An 18,120-nucleotide genomic window follows, 5' to 3' on the forward strand; every position below is an offset into this window, starting at 1 on the left:
TTCATTAGTTTGTTTAGTTCTGGAAGAATCACCATATAAAGCCATCTAACAAGGTAGGTTCTGGCAGTGGCATCTTGTGAACAGCTGGCTGATGATAGCTGATACTCACTGACTGTTCCTAAACCCCTTTTGACAGCTGTCACACAATGTCTGAACTTTCTGGTGTAATAATTGCTGATGAGCCGTTAAAAGGTATGAGTAAGGGTTGTGACCTGTCATGAAAGCAGCCCTGGGAAATTTTGTGAACATGGCAGGTGTCTCTCACTACTCATTTTCAGTAAGATACACATAATTCTCAGTGCTCAGGTCTTTGTGTGCCACTGTGGGGGTTTTGGTGACTTCAAATCCCCATCTTTAAATACGTATTTTGTATACTAAGGTACTTAAGAGAACTTTTCTTCCTCTCAACAGGTGGGAAGGAGAAACCAAAAACCAATGCAGAAGAGCTACAGATTAAAAAAGTTAAGAAGAAAAAGAAAAAGAAACATAAAGAGAATGAGAAGAGGAAGCGTCCAAAAATGTACAGCAAATCTATTCAGACCATCTGCTCAGGATTGGTTTCTGATTTTGAGGATCAGGAAGCCAAAGGCATCATAGATGATCATCTTAAGGATTTCAATGGGAAAAATATGGATCCCAAGAAGGACTGTGAGTCCAAGATACCAGAGAACAGTGAGTTTCCATTTGTCTCGTTAAAGGAGCCACGGGTTCAAAATAAACTCAAAAGGTTGGACACATTGGAGTTCAAACAGCTGATTCATATTGAGCACCAGCCTAACGGAGGTGCATCAGTTATCCATGCCTACAGTAATGAACTCTCCCACTTGTCTCCTGTGGAGATGGAGAGATTTGCAGAAGAGTTTGTGGGTCTGGTTTTTAGTGAAAATGAAAACTGTGCAGCTTACTATGTAATGGGTATTGTTCATGGGGCAGCTACTTATTTACCTGACTTTTTAGACTACTTTTCATTTAATTTTCCCAATTCGCCAGTGAAAATGGAGATTTTGGGAAAGAAAGATATAGAGACAACGACTATGTCAAATTTTCATGCTCAGGTAAGAGGTTATATGTTTTACTTTCTAAAGTCTTATAATGGTTTCAAACAACTGTGAATGAGTTTTTATTAGAATACAGTTGCTATTAGCTGTGCTGTGTGGATGACCTAAGACAAGAAACAAGGGAATTCTTTAATACGTTTAGTTCTGCAGTAGTAAAGGTAAGGAGACTGTTAAAGGAGACATAAAGTTGGGCTTTATAGGGGAAGGGAAGTGTTTGCATGCATGTTTGTGTATAGGTTTCTTTGGTTTTGTTTCTGTAGCTGAAGCTTAACTGTGAGTTTTGGCAGGTTAAAATGATTTAACTGCAGCTCTCTGGGTGTCTGAGCTGTAGTTTATGAGCTTCTTCAGAAAACTGGAGTGCTTGAATACATTAGAACAACGTTGTACATAAAACTTTTGTAGGGCATAGTTAATTAGTTGCATTTGTAGTGTGAAGTTTCTAAATCAGTCCTCAAAGGAGAACTTAATGGTGGTTGATGTCACTACTAATTTGATACTTAGCCCTTCGCATTGTGTTCTTCAGCTGTAGTCTCTTAGAAGTTGTTATGTGTCCAAATGGCAGCTTTTGAATCTCTTGTTTATTAATTTTTAATTTTTAAATGGTTTTCTGGAGAGAAATGACTGTCTACTCCCTTAACAACAGCTACCGATTTAACATCACCTCTGCTATTTATTAACTTGCTGTAGAAGATAGGTTACCGTTGCACATAAATTACTTATATTTCAGGTCTTTTAAGTTTTTGGAAAAAAGACTTCTAACTGTTTTAGGTTGCCACTGTGGTGATGAGGGTGTTATGTAAAGCCCATACAGGTATTCTGAAACAATCTATGAAGAAACTCAACCCTGCCTTTCATTATATCAACTTTAGCTCACCCTTGCCTGTTTCATTCCCTGTTTGAGAATTTGGATGTTGTATGGAACACCTTTAAACTATGTTAGTCTTCGCTTTTTAGACAATTACGAAGAATTCAAATTAAGTTATGCTGTCATCTTTTTAACGAAAATCATGTTTGTTTGGTTTTTTTCCTTAATTGCTTGGAACACTGTTGAATTTATTGACAGATTACGGTTGTGTGTTATCCACAAGGATATGCAGAACTGAAATGTTGCTGCATTAGGACATTTGCAGAGCTGTTTAAGAAAATGTCCACTGCTGTGGAATGTGAATAGTCTGTGAAATATATTGACTGGGTTTTTTTTCAGTATATAAACTGAATTATTACTTTAATAGAAAAAATCATTAAACATGATAGAGGCAGCTGCTCAGAACAGCTCTTAGGTCATTTTATACAGAAAAAAGCTGGATATGTCCTTGTAAGTCCAGCCTGTTGGGCAACAGTAATGTAAGCATAGCTTTGTGCTAGTATCTGCCCTAAAGAAATAGTTAAAAAATGCCCAGATTTTATTTTTATGAATAACAATGGAATTATTTTCCTGAATGGATGGATTAACTTGATATTACAATGGTATCATCAGTATCTGTAGTTAAATCAGTCCTATGGTCATTGGGATTGAGGTCATAATTTCCTATTTTTCTGCAAGTGAAGGAGGAACAGAGAGAATGTGGTAGGTTAAAGAAGTCAAGTGTGTTGTTAGAGCATTCAACTGGTCAGCTTCATACTCTGCCTTCTAACCTGTACTTTACTTGGCTGGAGGTTTAGTTCTGGTACCTTCTTTTCCTTTGTTTTCTCTCCGTTTTTCAGTTAGTTTTCATAGCTTTTTATCACTTGTCAGTTTGGTTGCTTGACAGAAGATGCTTGGCTCCTTGTATTCTGCTAACATAAAGGGTGTAGTGTGTATAAATAGTGTATAGAGGCGTACACCAGACTTACTCATACTGTCTTCTGCACAGCATTGCTGTTTCCTGGAATATATAAGTCCGTACCTTGGTTGCCTAACTCTTGGTCCTATTTTTCTTTATTGTGTCAGTTATTTTGGCTGCTTATTTTGTTTTGCTCAGGTAGTCCACTACAGTTGAAAGGTTTTGTTAGCTTAGTATTCTCCTTTGTGACAGGGGCCAGTGTCAAACTGTCTAGGAGGGAGTATGAGAGTCTAGTAGTCATAGTGATACTGTGTCAGAGTGCTCATCCTCCAGGGATATGAATCTGACGTATTTTTGAATCTGAAAGTTGTGAATTTTTTGGTTTTAACCTTCAGCTCTATTTCTGTGTGTGTGTGTAAATTCAAAATTCATTGGTTCAAATTCATTAATATTGGTTTCTTTTCTAGTTTTCTGCATCTGCCTTCCGTATAAAAGCTACTACTGCACAACTTGATATGTTTTATGCAGATTGAGAATGTTCTTCTGTCTCATTGAGTTCTTTGTGAATCTTTTAAAGGGATTCCAATGTGCTGTTGCAGTGTATTTGAGTGAAATATTAAAGATAATTTTCTACATTACAAAAGCTCTGTGCTGCTGCGTTCCCCATTGTCCTGAGGTGCCTGAGCAATGTCTAGCAGTTGTTATATATTCTCAGTTGAGAGGGGAGTTGTTTTCCCATGTCTGAGTACCTTGGAAAACATGTACTTGTTTTCCCAAACTAGCACAAGTCTAAAACTTAGTTTTGTCAAGTCTGCTTTGAGTACCTATCTCAACCTTCCTTCGCCTTAGGAAACCTGGGCATTGCTTTGCTAATTTTAACTAAAACACTGTAATGAGGCTCACTTGAGTACATGAGGTTCTTCACTTGGTTTTGAGAACTCGCTGTAGCACACGTAATCAGTCTGAGTACAGGGATGATACAGGGATGTTGTCCGGGAAGCTAGGGAACAGGATTGGAAAGCTAAGGCCCAGTTAGAGTTAAACTAGGCTAGGGATGTGAAAGATAACAGGAAGGGATTCTATAGGTACATTGCAAAGAAAAAGACAGACTAGGGACAATGTGGGCCCTCTCCGGAGGCTGTCGGGAGAACTGGCTACCCTGGATTTGGAGAAAGCTGAGGTTCTGAATGATTTCTTTTCCTCAGCCTTCACTGGCAAAGGCTCTGACCACACCACCAGGTCTTGGAAGGCAGATGCAGAGACTGTAAGAATGAAGACTTTAGGCCCACTGTAGGAGAGGATCTGGTTGGAGACTATCTTAAGAACCTGAACGTGCACAAGTCCATGGGACCTGATGAAATTCATCCGCGGGTCCTGAAGGAGCTGGTGAATGAAGTTGCTAAGCCGCTGGCCATCATATTTGAAAAATTGTGGCAGTCAGGTGAAGTTCCCGACGACTGGAAAAAGGGAAATATAACCCCCATTTTCAATAAGGGGAAAATGGATGACCCGGGGAATTACAGACCAGTCAGTCTCACCTCTGTGCGTGGCAAAATCTTGGAGCAGATTCTCCTGGAAGGCATGCTAAGGCACAACATGAAAAACAACAAGGTGCTTGATGACAGCCAGCATGGCTTCACTAAGAGGAAATCCTGCCTGAGCAATTTGGTGGCCTTCTATGATGGGGCTACAAAACTGATGGACAGCGGTAGAGCAGTTGATGTCATCTACCTGGACTTGTGTAAAGCGTTCAACACTGTCCCACATGACATCCTTGTCTCTAAATTGGAGAGACATCAATTTGATGGATGGACCACTCGGTGGATAAAAAACTGGCTGGATGGTTGCATGCAAAGAGTTGCCATCAATGGCTCAATGTCCGGCTGGAGGCCAGTAACGAGTGGTGTCCCTCAGGGTTCAGTGTTGGGACCGGTCTTGTTCAACATCTTTGTCGCTGACATGGACAGTGGGATTGAGTGCGCCCTCAGCAAGTTTGCCGATGACACCAAGCTGTGTGGTTCAGTTGATACGCTGGAGGGAAGGAATGCCATCCAGAGGGACCTTGACACGCTTGTGAGGTGGGCTGATGCCAACCTCATGAAGTTTAACCATGCCAAGTGCAAGGTCCTACACCTGGGTTGGAGCAATCCCAGGCACAGCTACAGGTTGGGCAGAGAAGAGATTCAGAGCAGCCCTGCGGAGAAGGACTTGGGGGTGCTGGTCAATGAGAAAATGAACATGAACCAGCTTCAGTGTGTGCTTGCAGCCCAGAAAGCCAACTGTGTCCTGGGCTGCATCAAAAGGAGCATGGCCAGCAGGTCGAAGGAGGTGATCCTGCCCCTTTATTCTGCTCTCCTGAGACCTCACTTGGAGTATTGTGTGCAGTTCTGGTGTCCTCAACATAAAAAGGACATGGAACTGTTGGAACAAGTCCAGAGGAGGGCCACGAGGATGATCAGGGGACTGGAGCACCTCCCATATGAAGACAGGCTGAGAAAGTTGGGGCTGTTCAGCCTGGAGAAGAGAAGGCTGCGTGGAGACCTCATAGCAGCCTTCCAGTATCTGAAGGGGGCATATAGGGATGCTGGGGAGGGACTCTTCATTAGGGACTGTAGTGATAGGACAAGGGGTAACGGGTTCAAACTTAAACAGGGGAAGTTTAGATTGGATATAAGGAAGAAGTTCTTTACTGTTAGGGTGGTGAGGCACTGGAATGGGTTGCCCAGGGAAGTTGTGAATGCTCCATCCCTGGCGGTGTTCAAGGCCAGGTTGGACAAAGCCTTGGGTGATATGGTTTAGTGTGAGGTGTCAGGGGTTGGAACTTGATGATCTTAAGGTCCTTTCCAACCCTGACTGTTCTATGATTCTGTGACTCTATTACTGATGAAGGTATTTAAAAAGATCTAAAAATGTGAAAAAAAAAAAAAAAAAACAGCAGAAAAAAAGGAGGGATGAGCTAAGCCTGAAATGGAAAGTATTAAAGAGTATTTTATCAGAGTTTTTATTTCTCAATATTACTTCATAATCCTCTGCCTTCTGTTTTACGGCAGATGAGGTTTTTTTGGATTTAAGTAATGCGTATGTTCAAGTCACTGAGTTCTGTGGTAAGAGGCAGATTCCATAGTAAATCTGTTGGTGAGATCCGAACTGTTGTGGGAGTCCTCCTAAGCCTACCTGGGAAGTCTGCATCTCTCAGGTAATCTACTCAGTTTCACAACTGTAGTTGAACTGTAGAGTCTCAGCTTCCTTCCCAATGTACCTGTGTCAGATAGAAGTTATATAGTTACACTTGTTAGGAGATGAGAAGTGGGCAAAAGCTTGTGATAATAGTTCAGCATACACAGAAGAGAAGAATTTGTGTTGGAACTGGTTCTCTTTCATTAGAATTAGCTTTTAATTTTGCGGGGGAGAAGAAGTGGGGAGATTTTCATGTCCTGGCTTGTATGTGTGTTTAAGTCACTCTTTTGGGTGGTGGAAAACTGTCTGCTATAAATACATCCCTGGGTTCTATCACTTGTATAGATGGCAACAGGTACATCAGTTATCTGGTAGATATGAATGTTGCTTGGGGGGACCTTCGGAGGTTTTCAAGGAACGTAAGTAATCGGCTTTTGCCACCTCCTTGCAGCTTACATCACTTCAGTTAAGCTATGTAGTGCTATTGAGGCAAAGGCCTTGAATATTTTGAACCCATTGCTCTGTCCCCAGGCTAGGCAAACGTAGATTTTTCTTGCCTTGCTGAAACCCCAAAGTACACACTTTATGTTTAAGCATAACAGTGCTTAGTGCATTGATTTTACTGTGCTTCAGTCTTGTCCCAGAGGCAATTTCTTAGTACAGGGGAAGTAAAATCTGAGCAATATCCAACAATTCCTGTGCTGCAAGACAAGATCGACTATTTTTAAGCTGTATCTGACAAGTGCTTATCTGATGTGTTTGCTGGAGAGACAGTTCCACACTTCCCAAAGAAATCTACAGAAAAATCTTAATGTTTTCTTGTGTGTCTTAATCCTCCTGCCAGAACTTCTGTTCTGATCTTTAGTGGACAAGGGAGACAGTTTATGCTTTTCTTTCACTGTTTCCTGTATTTGAAGATTGCTTAACAGCTTCTTCTCTCCACACCCCCTACCCCCCCCTTAAGTAATTTCAGTTCCTTCAGTCTGCCATTACATGTGTTACCTTTATTGGTCTTCCTGCTCTCCCATTATGCTGTCTTCAGTCATTCTTTTCCTTAAAATTGGGTACTGAAAATGGGCAGTGTCTGCCTGTGTATTGTCAAGGAGTAGAAGAAGATTGCTTCAGGTGTCTTGCAAATTACTGCTCTTTGTTACCTATTCCTACCTTTTTCAGAGCAGTGTGACCTCCTGTAGCAGCAGCTCCTGCTAAGTGAGTCACTCCTCTTTTCATGTTTGTGCAGTTAATTCCAGATATGTGAGTATAATTCTTTGTTTTTATTCACATTGAATTGTATCCTGTATATTCAGATCCTCTCTCCCTTACCAAAGATCTTGTTAGTTCTGATACCAGTATGTGGAATAATGTGTTTTAGGGGAAGAAATGCATTAGTAATGATAGTTCATGTCTGTGTTGTGAGGACAAGTTGCTCTCACTTGTTAAAGTTCTGGAAACAGCTTTTCATTCCAGTCCTGTCGTAGCGCCTTTTAATATTATCTTCTGTTTGCTGTCCTTGTTTAGCTCTTAAAAGCTTATCTTTTTAGAGAGTTTTTTCCTATTTTCTCTTTTCCTACTTTGTGAAATCCTGTTTCAAAGTATTTGTTGTTCTTGTATTTGTGGGAAATTGCTGAAAATATTTTTCTTTCAAGAAAATCTGAAATAGTTGGTGTTTCATTTTCTTATCATTGAAGATTTGTTCAGTGTCCATTTCCTTATATTGTGTTATTTTCCTGTGTTCTGTGATGAATTCTTTGGAACTATGTGTTTCTTCTGTTATGTTTCAGTAGCTTTCAGCAGAACTTTGCTTTTAATAGAATTCACTCCTTGCTTTTAAGCATTCTGAATGTTTGGGTAGTTATTAAAACGCTTTAATGTTTTCTAGCAGCTTTCCTTTTATGCAAGTTTCCCAGTGTAGAGCTTCCTTTAGTTCTTTTTCCTTCTGGATGATGAAAAATAGAATATTAGCTCTGTCAAAGCTTATATATTGCCCTGTTGTTATTTTTGTAATCAAATAATCTGCAAGATTGCGTGTAGGGACTTTTATGATAGATGATGGCAGTGTATTGTCTTCCAAGCAAAAAAAGTACTCTCCTGTTGAATACGATTGTACAAAGATTCAGTCCACAGGGAATAGCATTAGAAATCTGCAGTACATGCTCATTTATTTTCCACTTAGACAGTAGTTAACCTTTCTAGAGTGCTTCTTGACAGGTTCAGCCAATAAATACGGAATGACAGTTGTATGTTGTTTTCTCTCATCATGTGTTTACATTAACAAAAAACTAAACCTTAACAAGTTCCTAGAGGTTTGTACTGGAAGCTTGGACAGGATCTGAGGCTGAGCCTTGTCATATACCTGCCCGAGTTACAAAAGCATAATAGCTACTTTGCTTTCACAAGATCATTTTTTCCATGAACGTATCGAATCGATGCTATTCTTAATTTATTCATTTTTAATTCTGGTTAAACCACACTTGTTTTGTGTCACCAGAATTCAGAATAGTAGGTAATGTCTGTCCATCCATCGTGTTATTTGAGGATTTCAGCTGCAAGGTGAAACATGTGAAGTGATAAACGAACTACAGTAATAAAAAGACACTCACTGGTGGAACTGTACTATAGTAAAAATCTTGAAATTGCATTTCCAGAAACTTCCAATTGGGAAATGGTATATTTGTTGAAATGAAAACTTTAGTGATAGGGGATCACCTCTTAGTAGTGCTAGAACTGTCAAGGCATCTTATTTTGCCACCAAAACCCTGACTTAAAAACAGTAAGGGAAAGAAAGTAATATGAATTACATAGGTTTTAAAAGCAAAGGTAGGTTTGCAAGTACTTTAAACTCAGAGCAATTTTGATGAGTATGTGTTCAGTTGCATGTTGATATTAATCAATATGAGATGTTGATGCTTCAGCATTGGTTCCTGTTTGGAACTCAAAACACACACAGGCATGTAAGGATTTGAAGAGAGTTGGCAAGGAACAGAAAACATTTGGGCACTTCATCAGAATGTGCCAGATAAGAAAGAATACTCCCTTACCTCTTCATGATGTAGCATTCCAGATCACAGGTTTAGAGGAATAACAGTGAATGTGAGATGGATATTTCCAGTCCAAGATACAAATGTTTAAGTGCACTACAAATGTGCCTTTGTGCACTTGTGTAGTGAGATGGAAACCCACTGTTTCTGCTCATCTCCCAACATATTTTTATGGTGATTTAATGTTTTTGTTGGACTTCGGTGGGGCTTTCTTTATGGGTTTCTTGAAATTATTTTGGGTTCAGATTATTTTTTTTCAATGAGAACTGCTTTTTCCTGCTTTGAAAGCTGAAAAACTGAAATAATTCAAACACTTTAAATCTTGAAAGAAAATGTTGGTACTGCAACCAACAGCCCCCATTATATTAAAAATTGGAATTTCGTGTCTTGCTTCAGTTTATGATTTTTAATTTAATCACTGTAAATGTTTAGTTTCTCTGGACTGTTCCTTCCAGTTTGTCCCTTTTTCAAACAGCAAATGGAAACATCTATAACACAGTGTCTAAAATGTTTCCTATTTGTAAGATGATAATACTCAAATATGTTGTTGTCAGTATTTATATGTATATATACATATTCAGATTTAGTCTTCAGATTCTATTGGACATTAAGATGTTCATGTGAAAATATTTGCTTTATAGAACTCCTTACTTAAAATGATCAAGTTACACTTGAAAATCAGCTGATGCCATACTAGTCACAGATACAGATAATTCTCAAGAGAAGACAGAGTCTCTTTTTGTGTGTTTTTAGGTGACATACTTCAAATTTAAGCTACACAAGAAGAAAGAAGTTAGGCTATGTTGTATTTATTCAGTTACATGTTTCTGTTTACCTGTCCATTGTATGATACTGCATTTAATTGGTAAACTTTTTGTGTATGTGTATTGATTCAGTCATGTTGACTATGTGCTAGAACTCCATGCCATTGCTTCATAGAATCCTAGAGTCAAGTAGATTGGAAGAGACCTTTAAGATCATCAAGTCCAACCTTTACCCAGAACTGCTGAGTCCACCACTAAACCATGTCACTGTGGGCCTCATCTACACATGTTCTGAACACTTCCAGGGATGGTATCTCCATCACTTCCTTCTTTTATTCTGAATTTAGATCGTTAAACCACGACATCCAGGTATTTATTTGAGCAACTTTTTAACATTCTAAAAACATAGTCACACTGTAATCTGTAAAATTACATTGAGGAAGACTACCTTTTTAAAGTTGTATAACATTTGATTTGAGGTCAGTGCACAGTTTAATGTATAGAATTCAATGAAGTAGTACTGCGGTTAGTACATCAGCACTGTTTTTGTGAATTTAGAAATAACACAGAGGAATATTTTTCTCTTTTCGTGAACAAACCAGCCAAAGGATACTGACACTAAATGGAAAGGAAAATGTTGCTGTTATCTAATATGCCACAGATTATGTATAGTTGCTGTCTTTAAGAAGATTGATTTTACTTTTGTCATTGGTCAGAGATCAGTGGAAGGTTTTTGGTGTTTTTGCACTGCTTAGTAACAGTCTCATTTTAGACTGAAGGAAAATTCCCTCTAAGAATGAGCTTTTTTAAAATACGTTTTCCCAATTTAGCCTAATCCAAGGTAGAGTCATTTAAATGGCAACGCCTGACCTGAGTCTAGTGGGCCAGGGAGGGTGCTGCTGTGGGAGGTAGCGTTTGCTCAGAGACTGCCTGAGCATTGATCTGCCTGTGGGAGGTAACGAGTCATGGAAAATACCACTTGGTGGTTTTTCCACTTTACTTTCCTTCTTTCTTCACTTGCTAAATTGTCTTTATCCGGACATGTTTCCTCATGTTTCCCTTCTCTCCCATGCCTCTCACCATTGGAGGGACATGTGTGAGCAAGGGCCTGTAAGGTGCTTAGCAGCTGCCTGGAGCTAACCCGCCACAGAGCTCTTCAATGCATAAACATTTCACTCTGTGTGTTTTCATGATATAACTCTGAATATGGTCCTAGAAGAAACTGCTCATCATTTGTAACTTTGACATTATCTTATTGTTATTTTGGGGATTTTACCTCTCCCAGGCTGGATCTTGAAAAGGAATCTGCTCTACCTGGTGAATGAGGGGAGCATAATTGATCAGGAGAGCTAGATTTGAATTTGGATGGACAAATAATGTTTAAAAAAGTTGAATTCATCTTTGTTTTAACTTTCAGTGACATGGTCTTCTTGGCAGTATATAAGAAATTTCTTAATTGATCCAGCTTAAGCAAAGGTTATGTTGCACTTCAACACTTCTATGACTCCATGCTTCAGTGCCAGCACCTAGTGGTATATAAGCCAGATGGGTGAGTTGATCAGCTGAAAGCTTCACAACCTCTCCTAACTTCACTTCAGTTACTAGTTTTGAGGGAAGTTGTAGAGTTTTCAGTTGAAGTAATTCCATAACTAGTTTGTCATATGCTGTGTGAATCATAGAATTGTTTAGGTTGGAAAAGACCTTTAAGACCATCGAGTCAAACTGTTAACCTAGCGCTGCCAAGTGCTAAACCGTGTCCCTAAGCACCACATCTACACATCTTTTAAATACCTCTGGGAATGGTGACTCAGCCACTTCCCTGGGCAGCCTGTTCCAATGCTTGACAACCCTTGTGGTGAAGAATTTTTTCCTAATATCCAATCTAAGTTTCCCCTGGTGCAACTTGAGGCCATTTCCTCTTGTCCTATCACTTGTTACTTGGGATAATGGTAGTGGTAGCAGAAGGAAGCAAGAAAAAAGGAAGAAAATTTGTTCCCTTTAATTGGGTGTGAATGAAAACAGCAGCTCAATATCTTGGTCTGCTGTGGTGGAATACTAAGCTACTTGCACCAGAGGAAGAAATATCCTTTTGCACGTTAGGTTTATCAATAAACTGTGAGTAACAGATTTATGACTTATCTGTACCTTCAGAAAGTGGTTTTAGAGTGCTTTAGAATTGGTCTATCCAGTAAGCCAGTAGTGACAAATGAGTGTCCCTTCCTTGTCCCAGTGCTTTAGTTGGGTGAGCTCCTGATGCTTTGTGCTACATACAGCTGAGGGCTGAGCTGATGCAGGTTCAGGAGAAATTGATGTTTTCTGATGCTTTCTCGCAAAATCACCAACTGGCTGTGCAAAAAAGTTACAGGAATGTATGACTAAGGGTTTGGGGCATAGGGGAATACTGCTGTCTAGCAGTGTTGCTCTTTTCAATATGGCTTGTTCAAGTCATACAAGCTTACAAGCTCAGACATCTTGTAAGTTGTCCTCCGTTTCCTGGGTGTGTATGATGAGTGAGGTGGTCTGAAGAAGATGATTTGGTTCTGCATCTCTGGAGTGCGTTTGGTTACATCAGTTTAGTTTCTTCAAAGGGCATGCTGTTGTTCCATGTTGTATGATTTAGTCCTGTTTTCAGGAACTGCTGCTAATTCTCCTCTGCACTGCCATAATTAATAGGACTTTTAGTCAGCTGTTTGCGGGAGGGCCATAGGTAAGCAATACTGCATTTAACTGCTTTCCTTGCTCCTTTTTAAATTTTCTTGCTTTGGATGCAGAACATCTAGAGGTGCAATGTGAGAGCCTTACTTGGTTGTGCAGCAATCCATCTGCTCTTCCCTCTGCTCTGATCTAGTCATATTTCATCTATTAATAGCACTATGTCTTTCAGCCTGCTAAACAGGAGATTGGAAGCTTAAGGGGAAGTGATTCTCATCAGTCTCGTGCTTAAGTATTTTGTAGATGTAACATGACAGATCAGATTATTGAAAAAAGCCTTGTAAGAATATGTGTTTCTCTTCAGGTTCAAAGTAAAGATTTTCCTGAGAGGTGCATGTTACAGCCCTTAAAGCTTTAAGGCAGCACAGGACATGTTAACACATCAGAACAAAAGAAGGAATAGTTACCATTCTCTCTTCCTTTGCTCTTTGTGGGCCTTGTCTTCACTGTGGTAATTAGTAGCTCTAGTTTATGTACTCACACAGAGGCCATACTGGGGAGGATTATTAGCAGAGGGAATACTTACGAGTTTAATTGTAACTCAGGGTCCTGCCTAACTGTTACAGGAAAAAGGTAAAAATTCAGCTAGACTTGAGTAATCCAGGTAAGAATCGTTATTTACTAGTTACTGAGCATAACATACTTTAATAGCTTTTCACGGTTACTACTTTGGAATGATATTTTCTTGAAAGGCAATAAATAGTTAACCTTACCTTCAGCTTTTAAAATAAAATAGAAGTTTCATATATCTTTAAGAACTTCTGTCTCTGATAATGAGTTCAGTGGTTGACTTCATAATCTTAAGTATACTGAAGACTGTAGGACTAATACTGATCAAAAAGCATAAGCATAGAGATTAAAGGTGTTTATTGAATGTAGACTTTGAGCCTTGGACTTGGTATAACTTTTGTCGTCATATTCTGCTTGTAGGTAAAAAGAACATACTCTCATGGTACGTATAGAGCTGGCCCAATGAGACAGATCAGCCTGGTTGGAGCAGTTGATGAGGAAGTGGGGGATTACTTCCCTGAATTCCTTGATATGTTGGAAGAATCACCCTTCTTAAAAGTAAGAACAGAAGGGAATGGGTTGGGAGAAGGGGGGCAATATACTGTCTAGTACTGTTACAATAAAGTGAGAGTACGTAATACTTGCTTAGGTAATAGAGTGGTATAATAAATGTTTTTGTTGTGACAGATAAAGGCTGCTTTTAAAAAGTTTTTAAAGTAACTCACTTGAAAATTGTGGCTTATATTTCCCATTAGTGTACACTGCCATGGGGAACACTTTCTAGCTTAAAATTAGAGAGTCGTAAAGACAGTGATGATGGGCCCATTATGTGGGTACGTCCAGGAGAGCAGATGATCCCTGTGGCTGACATGCCAAAGTCACCTTTCAAAAGGAAGAGGTATGTTGAATGATTTTGCTTGATAAATGTCTGGTCAGTATTCTTTCTCTATAAATCCATTTTATCCCAATCCTTTTACTGGTTGATACTATACCTTAGTATAAATTTCCATAAATTGTCATCTCAAAATATACTTTCAAGTTGCTTTGTTTTGTAAGGATGTGTATTTTTCAAAATTGTTTACTGTTCAGCCAAATCTGGTCCTTTTTGGAGCTCCAGTAGGAATTTCAGGAGAAAACTGCAGGGAAATGTGGACAGGCATACAACTACTGATGTATGCCACAAGACTGCAATTAATACCCCTTTTCTTAAATGTGAGTGGATGTTTAAACACCTCAAGGGACAAGGGCTTCTCTCACCTGAAAGGTAACACTTCCAACATTAAATGGCACCTTTAAGCTTTTCTGTGGTACTAGGTATAAGTACCAGCTTAAGACTAGGGATGTACTCTGCAGAACTTGAATATTATATGTCATGAAAAATTGTGTCCTTGGAGTTATCTGGTTCAAAATTCAAACATTAAAAGGGAGCATACAAGAAGTGGAAGCAGGGACACTGTCCAACCATAAATGGGATGCTGTTAAAACCAAAGCCAATCTGGAGCTAAATTTGGCAGGGGATGTGAAGGGCAACAAGGACGTCTACAGACAAATGGGACTGCAGAAAAAAGACTAGGAAAATGTAAGGTGTCTGCAGAGTGGGGCATAGGGTCTGGAGGCAAAGGGACACACAAGAGGCCAAGATACTCAGTGCTTTATTTGCCCTTGTCTGACATCTTCATTAATGGCTGGGACAGAACCATAGAATTGTTTAGGTTGGAAAAGACCTTCAGGATCATGAAGTCCAGCACTGCCAAGTCCACCACTAAACCATGTCCCTGAATGCCACATGTACAGGTCTTTTAGATATCTCCAGGGATGATGACTCAACCACTTCCCTGGGCAGCCTGTTTTGGTGACTGACAGTACTTCCGGTGAATACATTTTTCCTAATACTCAGTCTACACCTCCCCTGGCACAACTGGAGGCCATTTCTTCTTGTCTTGTTACTTGGGAGAAGAGACCGACCTCCACCTTGCTACAGCCTCCTTTCGGGTAGTTGCAGAGAGCAGTAAGATCCTGCCTGAGCCTTCTCTTCTCCAGGCTGAACAACCCCAGTTCCTTCAGCCGCTCCTCATCAGACATGCTCCAGACCCTTCACGAGTTTCATTGCCCTTCTCTGGACCTGCTCTGGCACCTCAATGTCTGTCTTGGAGTGAGGGGCCCAGAACTGAACACAGGATTTGAAGTGTGACCAGTGCCACTCACCTTCAGCAAGTTTGCAGGTGATACAAAACTGGAAGGAGTGGCTGATAGATCACAGAGTTGTACTGCCACTCATTGGGACCTTAGGAGGCTGTAGAAATGGGCCAGCTCAGTGGACTGATGAGGTTAACACAGGGCTGTGCAAATCCCTACTCCTAAAGGAATAATCCCCTGTGCCAGTGCAGGCTGGGGCCCAACTGGCTTGACAGCAGCCCCCCAGAGAATGACTTGGGGGCCCTGGTCATGGCAGGTTGATTGTTAGTCATCAGTCTGTCTTTGTGGCAAAGCAGGCCAGCAGCTTCCTGGACAGTGTTGAGAAGAGCAGTGCCAGCAGGTTGAGGAGTACCATGTCCAGTTCTGGGATTGCTGGTCCAAGACAGACATAGGCATACTGGAGCAGGTCTGGTGATGGAAAAGGAGTGCATGGGAGAACATAGCATGACCCAGCAGTGGGTGCTCACAGCTCAGAAATTAATGCTGGGCTCCATCAAAAGGAGTGTGACCAGTAGGTTGAGGGAGGTGATTTGAACCCTCTGCTCTTATGAGACCCCACCTTGGAGTACTCTGTCCAGCTCTGGATCCCCAAAATAAGAAGGACATGGATGTGCTCGAGTGGGTCCACAGGAAAGCCACAAAGATGATCAAAGGGCTGAAGCACCTCTCCTATGGAGACAGGCTGAGAATTGGGCTTGTTCAGCCTGCAGAAGGCTCCAAGGAGACCTTAGAGCAGCCTTCCAGTACCTAAATGGGGCCAACAAGGAATCTGGAGAGGGGTTTCCTATGGTGACAGGTAGGGACAGGACAAGGGTAATGGCTTTAAACTGAAGGAGGGTAGGTTTAGATTAGATGTTAAGAAGTTCTTCCCTGTGAGGGTGGTGAGGCCCTGGCACAGGTTGCCCAGAGAAGTTGTGGCTGCCCCATTCCTGGCAGTGTTCAAGGCCAGGTTGAACAGGGCTTGGAGCAACCTGGTCTGGTGGAAGGTGTCCCTGCCCATAGCAGGGGATTTGGAACTAGATAAAGATCCCTTCCAACTCAACCCATTTTATGGTAACTGGAATTTACCCCTGAGAAAAGAAGGCTTTGAACGATCATACCACTGTGTATAAGCATCTGATGAGAAATTGTAAGAAGGGCTTTTTTCAGCAATGCCCAGTAATGCAGTCAGAGGTAATGGGCACAAACTGAATTTCAAGAAATTCCATTTAAAATAAGAAAAAAAAAGGAAGTTTACTGTAGTTGAGCACTAGGAGAGGTTGCCCAGTGAGCTTCTGGTGTCTTTGTCATTGATGTTGCTCAAAACTTGGCTGGACATGGTCTTGAGCAACCTGCTCTAGTTGAATGGGTGAAGTTGGACTACACACTCTCCAGATGTCCTTTCCAACCTTGGCTATGTTAACGATTATAAACAGCTCTTGGAAGAGTGCAGCACACAATGTTGGCTCCAGGTGGCCAAGAAAATGGTGCTGTGGCTCTGATCCCACTTTGCAGCATGCCCTTCACTTCCATTAAACCCTGAAGAAATAACTTCTTGCTGTTCCTCACTCCCAGTTCTGCAAATGGGAACTTAATATCCGTATGCATTTCCCAGCAGTTTGGTAGAAACATGAATGATGAAGGAAGACTTCAGGGAGAATTAAAATGTGTATCTCCTAGTCAAGAAGCAGCAGAGGCCAGCAGTTCTCTGCCAGGGGCTGTGCTCACAGTAGGTCCAGCCTCCAGTGAGTGCATCAGGGAAGAGTGTGGTGATGGAGCAGGTCTGGTGATGGGAAGTCAAACCAGGAAGTCAGTCTGCCAGTGAAGATCAGGTCCAGTGACGGCCAGAGAGCTCTGTCATGGCAAAGGCGTCCTGAGGTCAAGCTGGAAGCAAGTCTGTGGGACACCATGTCTGTGGCTAAGGTCCAGACAGGTGCTCCTGCAGTATGGCTTAAATAGAGCTCCTGGTCTCTGTGGCTGGGTTGGTAGGTGGAGACTGCAGGTGGGGTTGCTCTGTCTTTGGGGTCTTTTAGAGCACTCAGGGCCTGACACTGTGGTGGTGTGTTATTTTTGTTTGGGGTTTTCTTCTTTAATTGCATAGCTATTCTGATTTTTTGCATAGCTCATTACATTTGGAATTTGTCCTGAGTGTTACTATCTTACTCATTTGACGGCATGTTCTCACTGAAGGGAGAAAATTAATCCTGTTGGCTGTGGTGGACATCAGGTAACTAAGAGCAATTTCTATATTACTAATGCTGTTTTTCTAATACAGAACTACCAATGAAATAAAAAACTTGCAGTACCTACCTCGAACCAGTGAACCCCGTGAAATGCTATTTGAAGACCGGACACGAGCCCATGCAGATCACATAGGACAAGGTTTTGAACGACAGACTACAGCTGCTGTGGGAGTGTTGAAGGCTGTGCACTGTGGAGAGTGGTAAGTGGTGACTGACTTCCACTTGAGGTGTTTGAAAAATATCTGCCTCAATTTCCATTTATAATTGGTGGAAGGAATAGGTAATCTAGTATTAGGGATTTAATGAAGATTTAGTAGATACCGGACTTCTTTTCTTACCCCTGTCTGTTCACTAGATGTGATTGTCTGCCCTCTGCTAGACTGCATACAGCATTGCTGTGGGTTGAAAGGAGAAAGGTGCCTTGCAGTGACAGTTTTACAGCTATAATATGGTTGCTGTAAGAGAGTTAATGTTAGGTGTAAAAACACAGCACACTTTGTTTTGCTTTAAGTAGTGCATAAGGACTAACTCAAGTTTCTGCCTCAGAGGTGCACAGGAAGACCTTGGGGCAATTCTTTGTGTTGTCTGGAAACGAGCAGAATTTTTATGCTGCTGCTTCAAAGTCATGGCTGTTACAACCCTGATTTATTTATGAATAAGGAATAATCCTGTTGGAGGTT

The 18,120-nt window shown here is 40.9% G+C and overlaps 1 protein-coding gene across 2 annotated transcripts in view; it reads left to right on the forward strand.

Moving 5' to 3' along the window:
* Nucleotides 1–18,120, forward strand: part of RSBN1L (round spermatid basic protein 1 like) — a 52,249-nt gene that overhangs the window by 29,428 nt on the left and 4,701 nt on the right. Inside the window, exons 3-7 of one of the 2 annotated variants that reach the window (XM_061366343.1) lie at nucleotides 412–672; nucleotides 991–1,055; nucleotides 13,443–13,580; nucleotides 13,778–13,920; nucleotides 17,473–17,640. In XM_061366343.1, coding sequence (XP_061222327.1) covers nucleotides 412–672; nucleotides 991–1,055; nucleotides 13,443–13,580; nucleotides 13,778–13,920; nucleotides 17,473–17,640 — 775 coding nt within the window. Of the gene's footprint in view, nucleotides 1–411; nucleotides 1,056–13,442; nucleotides 13,581–13,777; nucleotides 13,921–17,472; nucleotides 17,641–18,120 lie in introns of both variants that reach the window. The other variant, XM_061366342.1, reaches the window with a different exon arrangement.

This window comes from Neopsephotus bourkii, unplaced genomic scaffold, assembly GCF_033783945.1.
Source record: "Neopsephotus bourkii isolate Nb327-2 ecotype Australia unplaced genomic scaffold, CSIRO-AGI_Nbou_v1 NB_1328, whole genome shotgun sequence".
Taxonomy (NCBI): Eukaryota; Metazoa; Chordata; class Aves; order Psittaciformes; family Psittacidae; genus Neopsephotus; species Neopsephotus bourkii.